The sequence below is a fragment of the Borostomias antarcticus genome (genome assembly GCF_949987555.1).
Source record: "Borostomias antarcticus genome assembly, chromosome: 4".
In the NCBI taxonomy this organism is placed as follows: Eukaryota; Metazoa; Chordata; class Actinopteri; order Stomiiformes; family Stomiidae; genus Borostomias; species Borostomias antarcticus.
Window position 1 is genome coordinate 32,991,451 of NC_140237.1, and position 13,102 is coordinate 33,004,552.

The window sequence follows — 13,102 nt, forward strand, 5'->3', positions numbered from 1 at the left end:
CCCAGAGAGACGGCCATCTGATGGAGCTGTCTCTGTCAAACCCAGCCCTCCCCTCCTCTCCAAAAGGGCCGGACACCCATGGGACAGCGATTCCTCTTTGTTCTTAGAAGATGGACAACTCACCTTTCTAGGTTCAACGACGCTATGCTTTGTATTGGCTGAGTGCCCAAGCAGGCGTTATGTGTACAGTAGCTGTGTTACTATGAGTGGTTTCTGCTGCTCTAGAGTGTTGATGAATTCAGTCTGGTACTCTGTCTGATTGTGAAAGGGTTGCCATGGCAGCAAAGTGAATCAGGGTATGACACCAGAGGCGTTGAAATTCAGCAACAGAGGCTAATGTTTGTGGTGAGCGTGTTTTCTTTAAACGGTTAAACTGGTCCAATGAAGAATAAATTGTTTGCATTACAGCATAAACAGACGTTGCGACGAGCGTTTGTATTCACAGCTGCTTCTGTGGTTATCGATGATTTTCTGGGTCATATTTTGGATGTAGTCCAGCTTGTACAGAGCCTGTTGCAACCGAGCTTAATGATATTTGCAAGTGAATTGAAATCCCCATTTGGGAACACATTTCCCTCAGTCCAGCATCTATTTTTGTTCACTGCAAACTACATTTTAAGACCGTTTGCTTATGCTTGCAAACATTTGCAGAAAACACAAAGCTAACGGAAAAAAAATAGTTTGCAAACGTTCGCAAACATTGCTGAATTTGAATGCACCTCTGGTTTGTCTGGGGAAACAGAGCATTGGACATGCTACTCTGGTGCAGCCCAGTATCAAGGTCTCTCCTGGTCCTCTCTCCTGGTCCCAGTCCCAGGCTCCAACCCCCCCCCAGCCCCCCGGACCATCTGTAGTGGCATTTCTGACAGTAAATTAGGGAGTGGGGGTGGCCCTCTCCCTGGAAGACACGACCCAAGGCCAAGCCCCCACACGCCCCCTTCGCCCCGGCCCCCGGCCCCTGCACGCCCCCTGGGGTCACCCCCACACACACTCGTGTCCCCAGGGGTCCATACACTTCTGGGACCCCCCCTTCTGTCATCTGTCTATCCTCCCCCATTCTACAGCCATATCAATACATTCCATCCATCCATCCATCCATCCATCCATCCATCCATCTCTCAGTCCCAGCAGTTATCAATCCACATCGATCTATGCCCCACACACACACACACACACACACACACGCGCGCGCGACAGATGCTCCTGCTGACTCAGACCCTGAAGGACTACAGGCATGCAGTCAGACAGACAGACAGACAGACAGACAGAGTCGCAGAGGGGCAGGAAGACAGGTAGCAGTGAGGGGCAGACAGGATCAGTCAGAGGTGTAAACGGGCCAGAAGTGTTGCCTGGTGAAGCATTGAGATGCAGATCCCACGTTCACAGCTCATAATGGGGGGTGTGAAGAGTGTGTGTGTTTGGGGGAGGGGGTGGTGGTGTGAAGAGTGTGTGTGTTTGGGGGGGGTGTGTGAGGGTGTGAAGAGTGTGTGTGTTTGGGGGGAGGAGGGGGGGTGGTCTTAGAGGGTTGTCACACATCTGCTAACCTGCCTCTCTAATGGGGTACAAATGGACCATCACAGTTTGGCTATGCAGCTCAGGAATGGCCTGACATGGTCAATAAAGACTTTCCCTAACTCTAACACCCACCCATAGGACACACCCACACACACACACACACACACACACATACATATCTGACGCACAAAGCCTCAGGTGTGCTACCTCAACCTCATAGGCTGCTACCTGCTATGACGGCTACTTCAGCCTACATGCATTCACACACACACACACACATTCGTACATATGTTGCGCATTCGTGCCGCTGTGCTGTCTGCCTTGCTGGCTGTTGCGGCCTCACCTCCACCCCTGCCCCCCCCTCCCTCCATTCTGTGTGTCTGCCAGGGGGGGGGGGGGTTGTTACCGACTCACTGGCATTTTGTTGTTGTGTAAATTCTGCTTCCTTCAGGCAGTGAGCAGCCCCTTGAGCAGAGCTACTGCGCCAAGACAAAATATATTGCCAATTTCACTTAATAAATGGCTCAAATGAACGTGGTTTTTCAATGACTGGGCCTTGCGTCTTGTCCTCCCATATCCAACAGGGACGTTCACTCTAGACTTTCATCTAATCGAAGATGAGGTGATCTACTTCTGTTCCAGGGGTCATTCACAGTAATGAAAGCTGCATCAAACCAAAGGGAACAGAATGTTGCAGAGTCGTAGAGCTACAGTGCAAAAGTGGTGGATGCAAGACCCTTATCTGGCTATTTTACGTATCCTTAAATTTTAATTTCAAACCTTTATACTCGTAAAGCACTGAGGTTTCCCTCATTTACAGTGTTGACGAGTTCACACAGATCCCATAGGATGTACTAAAATAGACAGTATGGTTAATAAAAAAAAAAGCATTTCTTGAATGCTAGGCTACTATCTCTGCTAACGGATTTCATTGCTGACTGAGGCAAATGGGAGAAATAGAAACGATAAGACATTTACTGACTGAATGTGAGAGATCCAAATGTATATAGAGTAAAAAGGCTCGACATTGGGGTTAAAGTCCCATGCCACATGAATACGATATATGCCAACTTCGACAGCACCGACGACAACCATGCATTATTTTGGCTTTGCATTTGTTTAACTGTTTTTAAGATCTGGAAAACACGTTGCAAAATGACTACTGACAATATTGTGATTGATGCAGACACTGTTTTTAAATCTATAAAGAGAGACATAAAAAAAGGCAAATGGGAGACCATTTTGTCAGCTTGTCTTGTGTTGTCCTGAACCCTCCAAACAGACCTGGGAGCATCCGGCTGATGTGATTCAACAGCAAACTGGGCTAATGGAGCACACTGTTAGAATGTATTACTATAGGCCATGTGTGTGTGTGTGTGTGTGTGTGTGTGTGTGTGTGTGTGTGTGTGTGTGTGTGTGTGTGTGTGTGCGCGAGTGTGTGTGTGTGTGCAAGCAGATGGATGTAATGTGTTTTTTTTTTCTCTCACTATGAAATTTTAATGAACCTGATTATGCATTTGAGATAGAGGAGGGCTTATCCAGAGGTAATGCAATTCATTGCAAGTGTGTCACTTTTGAGCCAGGTGCACCAAATGTGACGTGTAGGTTAAATAGTTGTTAAGGCTATATATCCATCCATATATTAATGTATAATAGTGTGCAGAATGCATTTGATCCGCATGCATCTTACAGTCCTATTACATTTCCGTGCAAATCCCTCCAAATTTCCCTCGGACTCTTTGTGCAGTGAGAAGTCTCTCCGAAAACAGTTGTGCTGAAAAGATTTAACAAGGCGCTTCGCTTACTTGCAGTGGGGGATGGGTTTTAAGTGAAGGGGGGGGCAAGACAGGGTCAGTGGGGAAAGCAAACGCTCGGGCAATGAGTAAAGCCCAAACCCACAGCTCGCAGAGGGATAAATGTGGGCGGGACCGAGCCAGAGCAAGCGGTGCTCATTGGTAGGCAGAGAAGTGCTCTCTTGATGGATTGACTCAGTATGGATCGAATTACACCATTTGCCGTGCATTCGTTTGTTTTTCTCCTGCCCAGAGAGAGTCCACGGAGAGAAGTTGCTTTACTACGTGCGCAATTTTTGGATTATAGCAACACAAAAGGATACAAAATCTCTATTCAGATGAGGTGAGTTCCATCGCTACCAGGGGTTCCTTTTGTTCCGCAATGATTAGGACAGCCGCGTCTAGCTGAAGGGGAAAGATTGTGTGTGTGTAGTCGAGTCGTAGGGTTACCCTGCACAAGTGGTGGATGCACGACCAAAAATAGTTCTCTGGCTATTTTTACGCGTGCATAGGATAATATTGAGGCAAAATAGTTCATAAAAAAAAAAAAACATAGTTTATGCTTGGCTACTATCTCTGCTACCTGATGTATCTGTGCTCGTGCGCAGTGCTGAAAGGATTTGCACCACTATTGTTTTTTTTGTCCCTGGTTTTCCAAAGTTAGTAGTAGGGGGGTTGGGATGGGGGTGGGCTGCCGTGCCGCTGTTTGATCGCTGTGAGCTTTGAGGATCAGTCAGCAGAGCTGGGCCCGAGGAGAGAGACAAGTCACAGGGACGCATCTCTGAGTATCGGAATTAATTTCTGTGCGCAACTGGAAAGAAAGTGTGGGGACATTGTGGCACCGAGGATGAGGGATGCTACACGTTTATGATGTCTCTAATGGATTAACATTTAAAAGGAATATAGATTCATTTGGATTTGGCATCTGACAACTTTCATGACTGATTTTGGAGCCTCGAGGTAGGTTGTAGCCTATTATTTCAATTGAATGATTGTAGTAGTGCGTAAATTTGCTGTGTGGTTATCAGATACGATTAGATCAACAGAATCAGCGGAGCTGCCCTTTTACACCCTCGAAAAACAAAAGTATTTCTCGAATGAGCTCATATCGCCGATCAAAGATAACCCATTTGATACTAAGGCTACATCAAAGATAAAAGTTTTCTTGAAAGATTCCGTTAAAGGCTGACTAAAGATAAAACACGGATTGAAGTGAACGTTGAGTCAGTAAAGCACAGAGGGGTATTTGTGTTTTTTGGGTAGGTCCGTAGCGCACGGGCTGCTAGTATATTCGCTTGCTCTTCATTCTAACAGCTTGATTGTAGCTTAATTTTGTAGTCGTAATATGTTGTTTTTTAAGGCAAATTGTTATTTTTCTCTCTTTCAATTCCACTCAAACAAACATCGATTAACACGATTCGATACAGGGCCTGTCTCTTTAAAGGGTTATAAAGTTGGGTGTTTTATGATGGCACATTCTAACCTTACAGCGACTTTTAGACTGCCAACAGACCACTGACTCCGACCTATTTTCCTTTCCGCATAAATGCTTATTGCACGAGTACCTAGACAATAAATGCAGTCGAAGTAGGCCTATTAAAATGAGTGTTTGTGGTGTAGGTAGGTTCGCCCAGTTTTTCGTGAGCCCAACCCCGCTGTAGCCTATGCAGGTGGAATGGGCTCAGCACAGCCCTGTTAGTAGCCTACTGACTGACTGGTTTGAGACTCTGGTCGGATGCTGCCTCTCTCTCTCTCTCTCTCTCTCTCTCTCCTCTGTTGTTCTTCGTATTTCATGTGAACGGAGTGATTCACCACGGATCCCTGCTGAATGCGCTCACCCTGCAGCACAATGCTCGCTTACAACCCCGTGCTTTTCAAACGCATCGCCCCACGCATCTGAGCGTTGGCTGAATAACGAAAACGGATCCCAAAACTGACATAATAATGTGGGATAGTCCATCATGAATGAATGAATGGGGCGAGAATGTAGTTTGCCAGTGGAATGACAGCCATGCAATTTGTGAAGAGGAGTCAATATTCGCACATTAGTTAGGGCGGGGCGTGATTCATTTGTTGTTTGATATAGATAAATGCATCTGTTTTGCAAAAGCATTGTTAACGTGCAAAACAATGGCAATGCCAAACAGCGGATACATTTGGCCAGGATTTTTCTCACGGCAGAATGAAGGTATAGGCTACACATAAGTAAATAATGGTCTATATGAATTAATCTAATCATACTGGAAAAGTAATTCCATATTCAAAGTTCGGTTGATTCATAGCTTTTAAACGAATTCACATTTAGGTTTTATGATATAATGCAATTTCACTACATAATCTACAATAATCTCTTGAGATTATCTGTTCACCCTCTCTATAACTGGCCAATCTGAAAAAGGGTGGGGCAGATGTAGGCAGATGGGTCTAATGTCTTTGTGCAGGTGCTGCTCATGGGAATGTTTTGCATCAACAAACACTGACTAGATCCTCTTGTATCTCCTGTCCCTTCATTTCAGCAAACCTGTCTGGTTCCTGTGTTGTGGTGCAAGTCCAGCGTTTGTATGACAATACATGTTCTAAAGATATATTTTCTTTGTGTCCCTATAATGGCTGTGATAGCAGACATTGTGCCCAGAGCGAGGCACAGATAACACTTTGGCATAGTGTCCCCCTGGCTGTATTAGACTTCCTCCAGCTCAGTTGGGTGTGAAATCACCAGAGCCACCAGGGCCAGCTGGCTTCTGGGTCCCCCTCCAGCTCTCTGACCACACGGCCAGGGCTCCCTACGAGCAGAACGGACGGCGTTAACCCCCACAACGGCCAGCTGTGACCTCGGAACAACCGCTGTTAACCCTTTGAATGGCTGGAGTTAACCCCGGAAAGGAGGAGAGAGGAGTGGTTTGTCCTGAACTGCTGATCTAGGATCAGATTACTACATCCACAGTCTCAACATTAATGTTGGGAAATAAAGGAATATCTGATCCAGGACTAGTGATCAGGGACAACCTCTACCTACTCTGTAGGCTAAAACCCCCAGTCACCCACTAAAAACAGCCCCCCAGACCAGCTAACTCTACCCCCCAGACCAGCTAACTCTACCCCCCAGACCAGCTAACTCTACTGAGACCAGCTAACTCTACTGAGACCAGCTAACTCTACTGAGACCAGCTAACTCTACTCAGACCAGCTAACTCTACTGAGACCAGCTAACTCTACTGAGACCAGCTAACTCTACTGAGACCAGCTAACTCTACTGAGACCAGCTAACTCTACCCCCCAGACCAGCAAACTCCCCAGAGGAGCCCCAGAGTCCGACCAGCCACCCCAGGAGGAGGCCCACTGATGGGGGTGGAGCTCCATTGTGTGGCTGTACCCAAAGCCCCTTTGTTCCCCAGTCACACCTGCAGCTCAACCCTTTGTGCTCCACTATAGCAGAACTACTGCTGAGAGCAGCCTTTCTCCTGTTTCACTCCTCCTCTCACGAAGGTAGGAAAGGAGAGAAGGAGGGAAGAGAGAGAGAGAGAGAGAGTGGGGGGGGGGGGGGTGGTTTAAGGGCAGCATGGCCCTCATCTCCCTGCCAATCCTGTGAAGCAACAAGTCAAAGCACTTCAGAAGGTAATCCTGGGAAAAATACCCAGCGATTAGTTGTTACAGAGGAGAAGGACGCAGCGGTAATCACGTCGGTGCCTTGGTAGACGTCTGCTCTAATCGTCCGGTCGAGTCCCCTCCTGCATCCACACTCCGAATACTACGTTCCTCCTCCGGGTGCGACGACAAAGTTCGATTGCCCGTCCAAATCGGCGCCACACGCGCACATCCACAAACACGCACACGGACGAGGAGAACAAACGAATACTCTCTCTCTCACTCCGTCTCTCTCTGCTAGTAAAACTCTGTATGTATGTCCGAGGAGAGCGAGCGCTGGTACCCCGCGCTCTCTGATATCCAGGGGGCCGTTCGTTTGCGTTTACAGCTCGGCGCGGTGTGAGGAGCCGTGACCGCCGTACCTCCGGGTCGTATCCCAGCCCGGCACATTCACCGAGGGGCCCCTGTTTCTCCAGGTCGTATCCCAGCCCGTCACATTCACCGAGGGGCCCCTGTTTCTCCAGGTCGTATCCCAGCCCGTCACATTCACCGAGGGGCCCCTGTTTCTCCAAGTCGTATCCCAGCCCGTCACATTCACCGAGGGGCCCGCCAAATGCCGCGCCTACGCGTTGTTTACCGTCTTTTTATTGGAGCCCGGTTCGTGCAGTCGGGGGTCCACCGAGCCGCTCTGGCTCCGAGCTGTTAGTCCGACACGGAGAAGCACACGCAAAGAGAACACGCCGCGAGGGAGGAATCACAAGAAGGCAGACACGGAAAGGCGTGTATATTCTTTCCCTTTTTAAGCCAACGCCGTTTTAAGAGAAAAAAAAAGTAATCTAGGACAAATTTAATAAGGGAGGTTTTGGTATAGTGACCGGCCAGATGAAATGGCTCTCTGGCAAGGTTCCCTAAGCCCCGTTCTGTTAAACGGCGCGGTTCTGAGCCAAGAACCTCGGCAGAGAAAGTGCGTGATTGCAGGACATTGAAAAGCCTATAATAACAGAGGCAGAGAGAGGCCAGGCTGAATGGTACCGTGTTGCGTGACTAGCTCTGTCTCGGGGCCTGCTGAGGCCTATACGCATGCACACACGCACACACACACACACACACACACACACACACTGGAGGGCATGAACAGGAGAGTGTGGAGTAATAGTCAATAGAAAACATGCTGTGCTCATTCGAGACTGAGGGGTAATTTTAGAGGGTTGACCTCTGGATGTCTTCTGTTTCTGTTTTGCGTTAGCGCTCGCGATGCTCTCGCCAGGCATCATGGGACGGCAAGTGGCGCCTATAGAGGAGGCTGCTGGGAGCGTTTTTCACCGGAGCAGCTCGACGAGCCGGGACTCCGAATCCCGAGAAGTTTAAATGATTTACCTGAGAATAAAACCCTGTCGGGGCTTGAGACAGCTTGGCACCGCGACAACGCTTTAGAAAGGAGATCTGGAACTTCTACCTTCCAATTTCTCACATAATTGTGTCGTATGATTGGTCGCTGGCACCTGGGGTTGTTGCAGCCCCTGTAGTGGCTTGGAAACGGGATTATTCTTTTCAATGCCCTCCCCCCCCCCAACCCCCACCCCACACACACACACACAAACACATTTCCAGGTCTAATTATGGGCTGTTTGTTTGTGTGCGTCGTCGGGACTGGCTCTGTGGTCTGTTTGAGGGGCGAAACCACCATCAGTCCGGGCAGAGCCACTGTCCGCTGGCTGCACTCCTGTCTGGATACGACTCCCTCTCCAGAGGTCTGGGAATCGTTCTGCGGGGGAGGAGGAGGGAGGAGGGGGAGGGAGGGGGTTAGGACGGCCAATCGTTGTCGTCTTAATTAGAACAGAATCGCCCGCCGCCCGGTCGATGTCTGATTAATCCGAGGTGTGGCGAGTCTGGAGAGCTTTACGTCATATTGCCGGCGCGGTGGAAGAACCGAACCCTGTATTTCTCTAATAACCGGACTAATTGGGGGGGACTTGTCCTCTAATAACCGGACTAATTGGGGGGGACTTGTCCTCTAATAACCGGACTAATTGGGGGGGACTTGTCCTCTGTCAGGCGTTCGTCACCGTCGTAGCGGACCCCGCTCCTGAGAAGGGCCCTGTCCTCGCTGGGCACCCCTATCATTATCTAGGTGACAGAATTGCACTTAACACACACCAGTCTGCCCTCTCGCTCTCTCGCTCTCTCTTTCTCTCCTCTCTCTTTCCCTCTCTCTCTCACACTCTCTCTCTCTCTTGTACGCTCTCTCCCTCTCTCTCTTGCACACTCTCTCTCTCCCCCTCTCTCTTGCACACACTCTCGCCCCCCCCCCCCCCCCCTCTCTCTCTCTCCCCCGCCTCTCTCACTGTGAAATCACACAGTACATTCTCACACATCCACCCACGCCGGAGCCTAATGCTAATACCCCTCCTCTATATCCCGTAGGTCAACACATAGAGGCTAATGTATGCTTACTGGACTTATGATTACAGTCCTGCAGCCCGAGAACAGTGCTTGGCTGTGCGAGATATTCCCCGGATCAGCGATAGCAGCCATGGAAGGGCGGTATGGTGCAGCCCGATCGGACCTGCTTCCTGGCTGGATCAATCAGAGCACTAATGGGCGGAAAGGCAGGGCTTACAGCCAGGGCTGGAGCAGGTGTACTCTGGGGCTAATTGAAAATGTGTCAATACCGGTTTGTGTGTTGAGTGTGTGTGTGTTGAGTGCGTGTGTGTGCGTGTGCGTGCGTGCGCATTTGATTATGTGATCTGCTTATATGCATTACTGCGTGTGTGTGTGACGTACGTGTGTGTGCGTGCGCGCGCTCGTGTGTCCCAGCTTGACGCAGGCTAATCTGTCCCCTGCCTGTGTGTTGTCCCCCAATAAATTGTTTATATCCGTTCATGCTCTGTTCGCATGAATAATTTGTTTTGCCCTTTAAATATTTGACTGTAACACTGTTCATTAACATGCGCACACACACACACACACACACACAGACTGTTTCTAAGCCACCAGCGTGCTCATGCACCTAGACACCCTGTGACTCAATTGCTGCCACTCCTTCATACGCCCCCCGATCGTTGTCTGTGACTGAGGGTCCGCCTCGACTCACAGAACGATGTACAAATCACCTCTCTCAACTGAGCATAGACCCATCCGTATGATACTAAGATTAGTGCAACGCCGCAGAAATCCAGACTAACCCCGAAGAGGCCGGCGTGTCTTTGAGACGGGCGGGGGGGAGAGGCGGAGGCGTGGGGGCGGAGCGGAGGACGCCGCCACGCCCGGTCCAGAATGAGCCTATCAGAGCGCGGGCGCGCACAGCCGGTACGCCCCCCCCGCGCCCCGCGACTCCCCGCCCGACAATCCTGAAACACGGACCCCCCCCCCGCCCACCCCCAACCCCCCCAACATTACAGCGGCAGATGCTAGGAGTAGACGCTAGCGACACGCCAAGCCCCCGTCGCGGAGAGCGCCGTCGACACAACCGCCCCTGACGGTGTGTGTGTGTGTGTGTGTTCCAGGTAACATCTCCGTCAGTGCGAACCAGGAAGTGTGGTCTCTGAGCAGCCATGGGCCGGAGAGATGCGCTTCCGCTCTGTCCTCTGCTGCTGCTGCTGCTGACCGCCATCACACACCCCCTCCACGCCGTCAGCTTCCCCGAAGATGACACGCCCCTCGACGCCGTCGACGCACACTGTGAGTACACACACACACACACACACACACACTCTGAACACTATATGTCCGGGCCAAAAGGAGTGTTCAAAGTACGCCCCTGTGTGAATCCTGTGACGGCAAACCGGATCCCATTCTGTGACGTGATGCGCCCGTGGTAATAAAATAGGTCCGGTCTTTCGTCCGCTGTTCTGTTTACCTCCCTCTGTGAGGGACTGTGAGAAAACACAGATGTGCTGACGCTGCCGCCCGTAACTCTCTCACACACACACACAAACACACACACACACACACACACACACACACACACACACGGTTACATCCAAAGCCTTCATTACATTACAGAAGGATTTCCATAAAGCTGTTACACGCACCGTATTTATGTATAATCAATATGATCGACCGGGAGTGCGTGACGCTGAGGGCGCCAGACGGTATCGCGCTCTGTGTGTGTGTGTGTGTGTGTGTTTGTGTGTGTGTGTGTGTGTGTGTGTGTGTGTGTGTGTGTGTGTGGTAACAGAGTGTGTGTTGTTTCCCCTCACACAGACTCGAGACAGTACCCCGTATTCAGAGGCCGGCCCTCTGGGAACGAATCACAACATCGCCTTGACTTTCAGCTGATGACTAAGATCCAGGACACACTGTTCATCGCTGGCAGGTAAACACACACACACTCACTCACACACACACACACACACTCACTCATGCGCCCTTCATCACTGGCAGGTACTGCAAACAGCGCTGTAAGGGATAAAAGCTCTTAGCGTTATTGGATTGAGGACTCGGAGCCACATGCTGATCTAGGGTCAGTATTGATGCGGAGACCGGCGCGCTGTATATCACGCGGCCGCTGCGCTGTCAGGCCCTCTCGGGCGTCGAGCGGTGTTTAGTACTTATCTCACGGATGATTTAACAGGCCGCTGCTACAAATACCGATGATGAACCATAAAAGCAGAGCAGTGGAAAACTACTAGTGTTGCACCTTTGCAACCTGACCTGTAACAGCCAACAATGGTGATGTTAGTACTGTAATAATAGTAGCAAAACGCCTCTTGGAGCCGTGATAATAGACTCGTGTCGCGGTGGACGATTTCACTAACCTATTTTAGACTATTGTGTGTGCGTGCCCGTGCGTGTACCTGTGTGCGCGTGCGTGTGTGTATGTGTGCGTGCGTGCGTGATGTAATTTGACCGGTGTTTTTCCCCCCGTGTCACCAGGGACCAGGTGTACTTGGTCAGTCTGAGGGAATCCTACAGGAATGAGATCATCCCCTACAGGGTAAGAGTCTGGCCAGCAGGTCTACAGCGACGCCCGTAAAAACACAAGGCTCCTTCGAAAACACTGACCATAAATCCCCCCTCTACCTGGACACAAATGTGGAGTGGAAATACTGCGAGAGAGAGAGAGAGAATGTGTGTGTGTGTCTGCGCGCTCATGTGTGCGTGCAGTGCGTGTATATGTGTGTGTGCGCACGCGCGTGTGTGTGCGTTTGCGTGTGTGTGTCCACAAACTGACCGTGTTCTCCTGTCCCCTCTGCCCGACTAACAGAAGCTGACATGGAGGTCAGGCCAGGCTGACCGGGAGATGTGTGCGGTGAAGGGTAAACACAGGGTAAGTAGCTCCGCCCCCTTCTCAGAGCTCCGCCCCCCTGCCTAGCACTCTAACCCAGAGCTCTGCCCCCTTCTCAAAGCTCCGCCCCCCTGCCCAGCACTCTAACCCAGAGCTCCGCCCCCCTGCCCAGCACTCTAACCCAGAGCTCTGCCCCCTTCTCAAAGCTCCGCCCCCCTGCCCAGCACTCTAACCCAGAGCTCCGCCTCCTTCTCAAAGCTCCGCCCCCCTGCCCAGCGCTCTGGCCAATGACTATTATTATCCTCCCGGCGAACGGCCTGGTAAATCTCTGACTCTGCTCATTCAGGACGAGTGCCATAACTTCATCAAAGTGCTGGTTCCCCGAAACGACGATCTGGTCTTCATCTGCGGTACCAACGGCTTCAACCCCATGTGCAGATACTACAGGGTGGGTTTTAAACCAGAAATAACACAGAAACGTCTTGGTGTGTGTGTGTGCGCGTTTGTGTGTGTTTGTGTGCGTGTGAATATAAGAGAGAGAGAGAGACAGACCCCTGTTCTGTTCCAATTAGGAGCTTTGTCTACACTTCTGCTTGTGTCTCTGTTAACGTGTGTGTGTGTGTGTGTGTGTCTGTCTTCATTCTGTTCAGCTCGATAACTTGGAGTTCGACGGGGAGGAGATTAGTGGTTTGGCACGGTGCCCGTTCGATGCCAAGCAGACCAACGTCGCCCTCTTCGCCGGTATGCCAATCTCTACAAAACACACACACACACACACACACACAGACACACACACACAAGCCGGTGAATGTCTCTGTGGCGGAGTGTGAGGGCCGTGCCTGGCTGTAGCCACGACTAGCGCGAGGGGCGCTAGTTCTCATTGGTGGGTTGGTGGTTGGGGGGCGGGCGGACAGAGATGAGTGACAGCTCGTGATGAGGCCCCTCCCCTTGTCGCTGCAGACGGGAAGCTGTACTCGGC

At 50.7% G+C, this 13,102-nt stretch overlaps 1 protein-coding gene across 2 annotated transcripts in view; it reads left to right on the forward strand.

Moving 5' to 3' along the window:
* Positions 1-10,447: 10,447 nt before the first annotated feature.
* Positions 10,448-13,102, forward strand: part of sema6d (semaphorin 6D) — a gene marked incomplete at both ends in the record, with an annotated part of 13,644 nt that continues 10,989 nt past the window's right edge. Inside the window, 7 exons of one of the 2 annotated variants that reach the window (XM_084437103.1) lie at positions 10,448-10,574; positions 11,100-11,211; positions 11,772-11,832; positions 12,103-12,165; positions 12,470-12,571; positions 12,774-12,864; positions 13,084-13,102. The exon at positions 13,084-13,102 is cut by the window's right edge and continues 101 nt beyond it. In XM_084437103.1, the coding sequence (XP_084293229.1) occupies positions 10,448-10,574; positions 11,100-11,211; positions 11,772-11,832; positions 12,103-12,165; positions 12,470-12,571; positions 12,774-12,864; positions 13,084-13,102 (575 nt within the window). The remainder of the gene's footprint in view (positions 10,575-11,099; positions 11,212-11,771; positions 11,833-12,102; positions 12,166-12,469; positions 12,572-12,773; positions 12,865-13,083) is intronic. The other variant, XM_084437104.1, reaches the window with a different exon arrangement.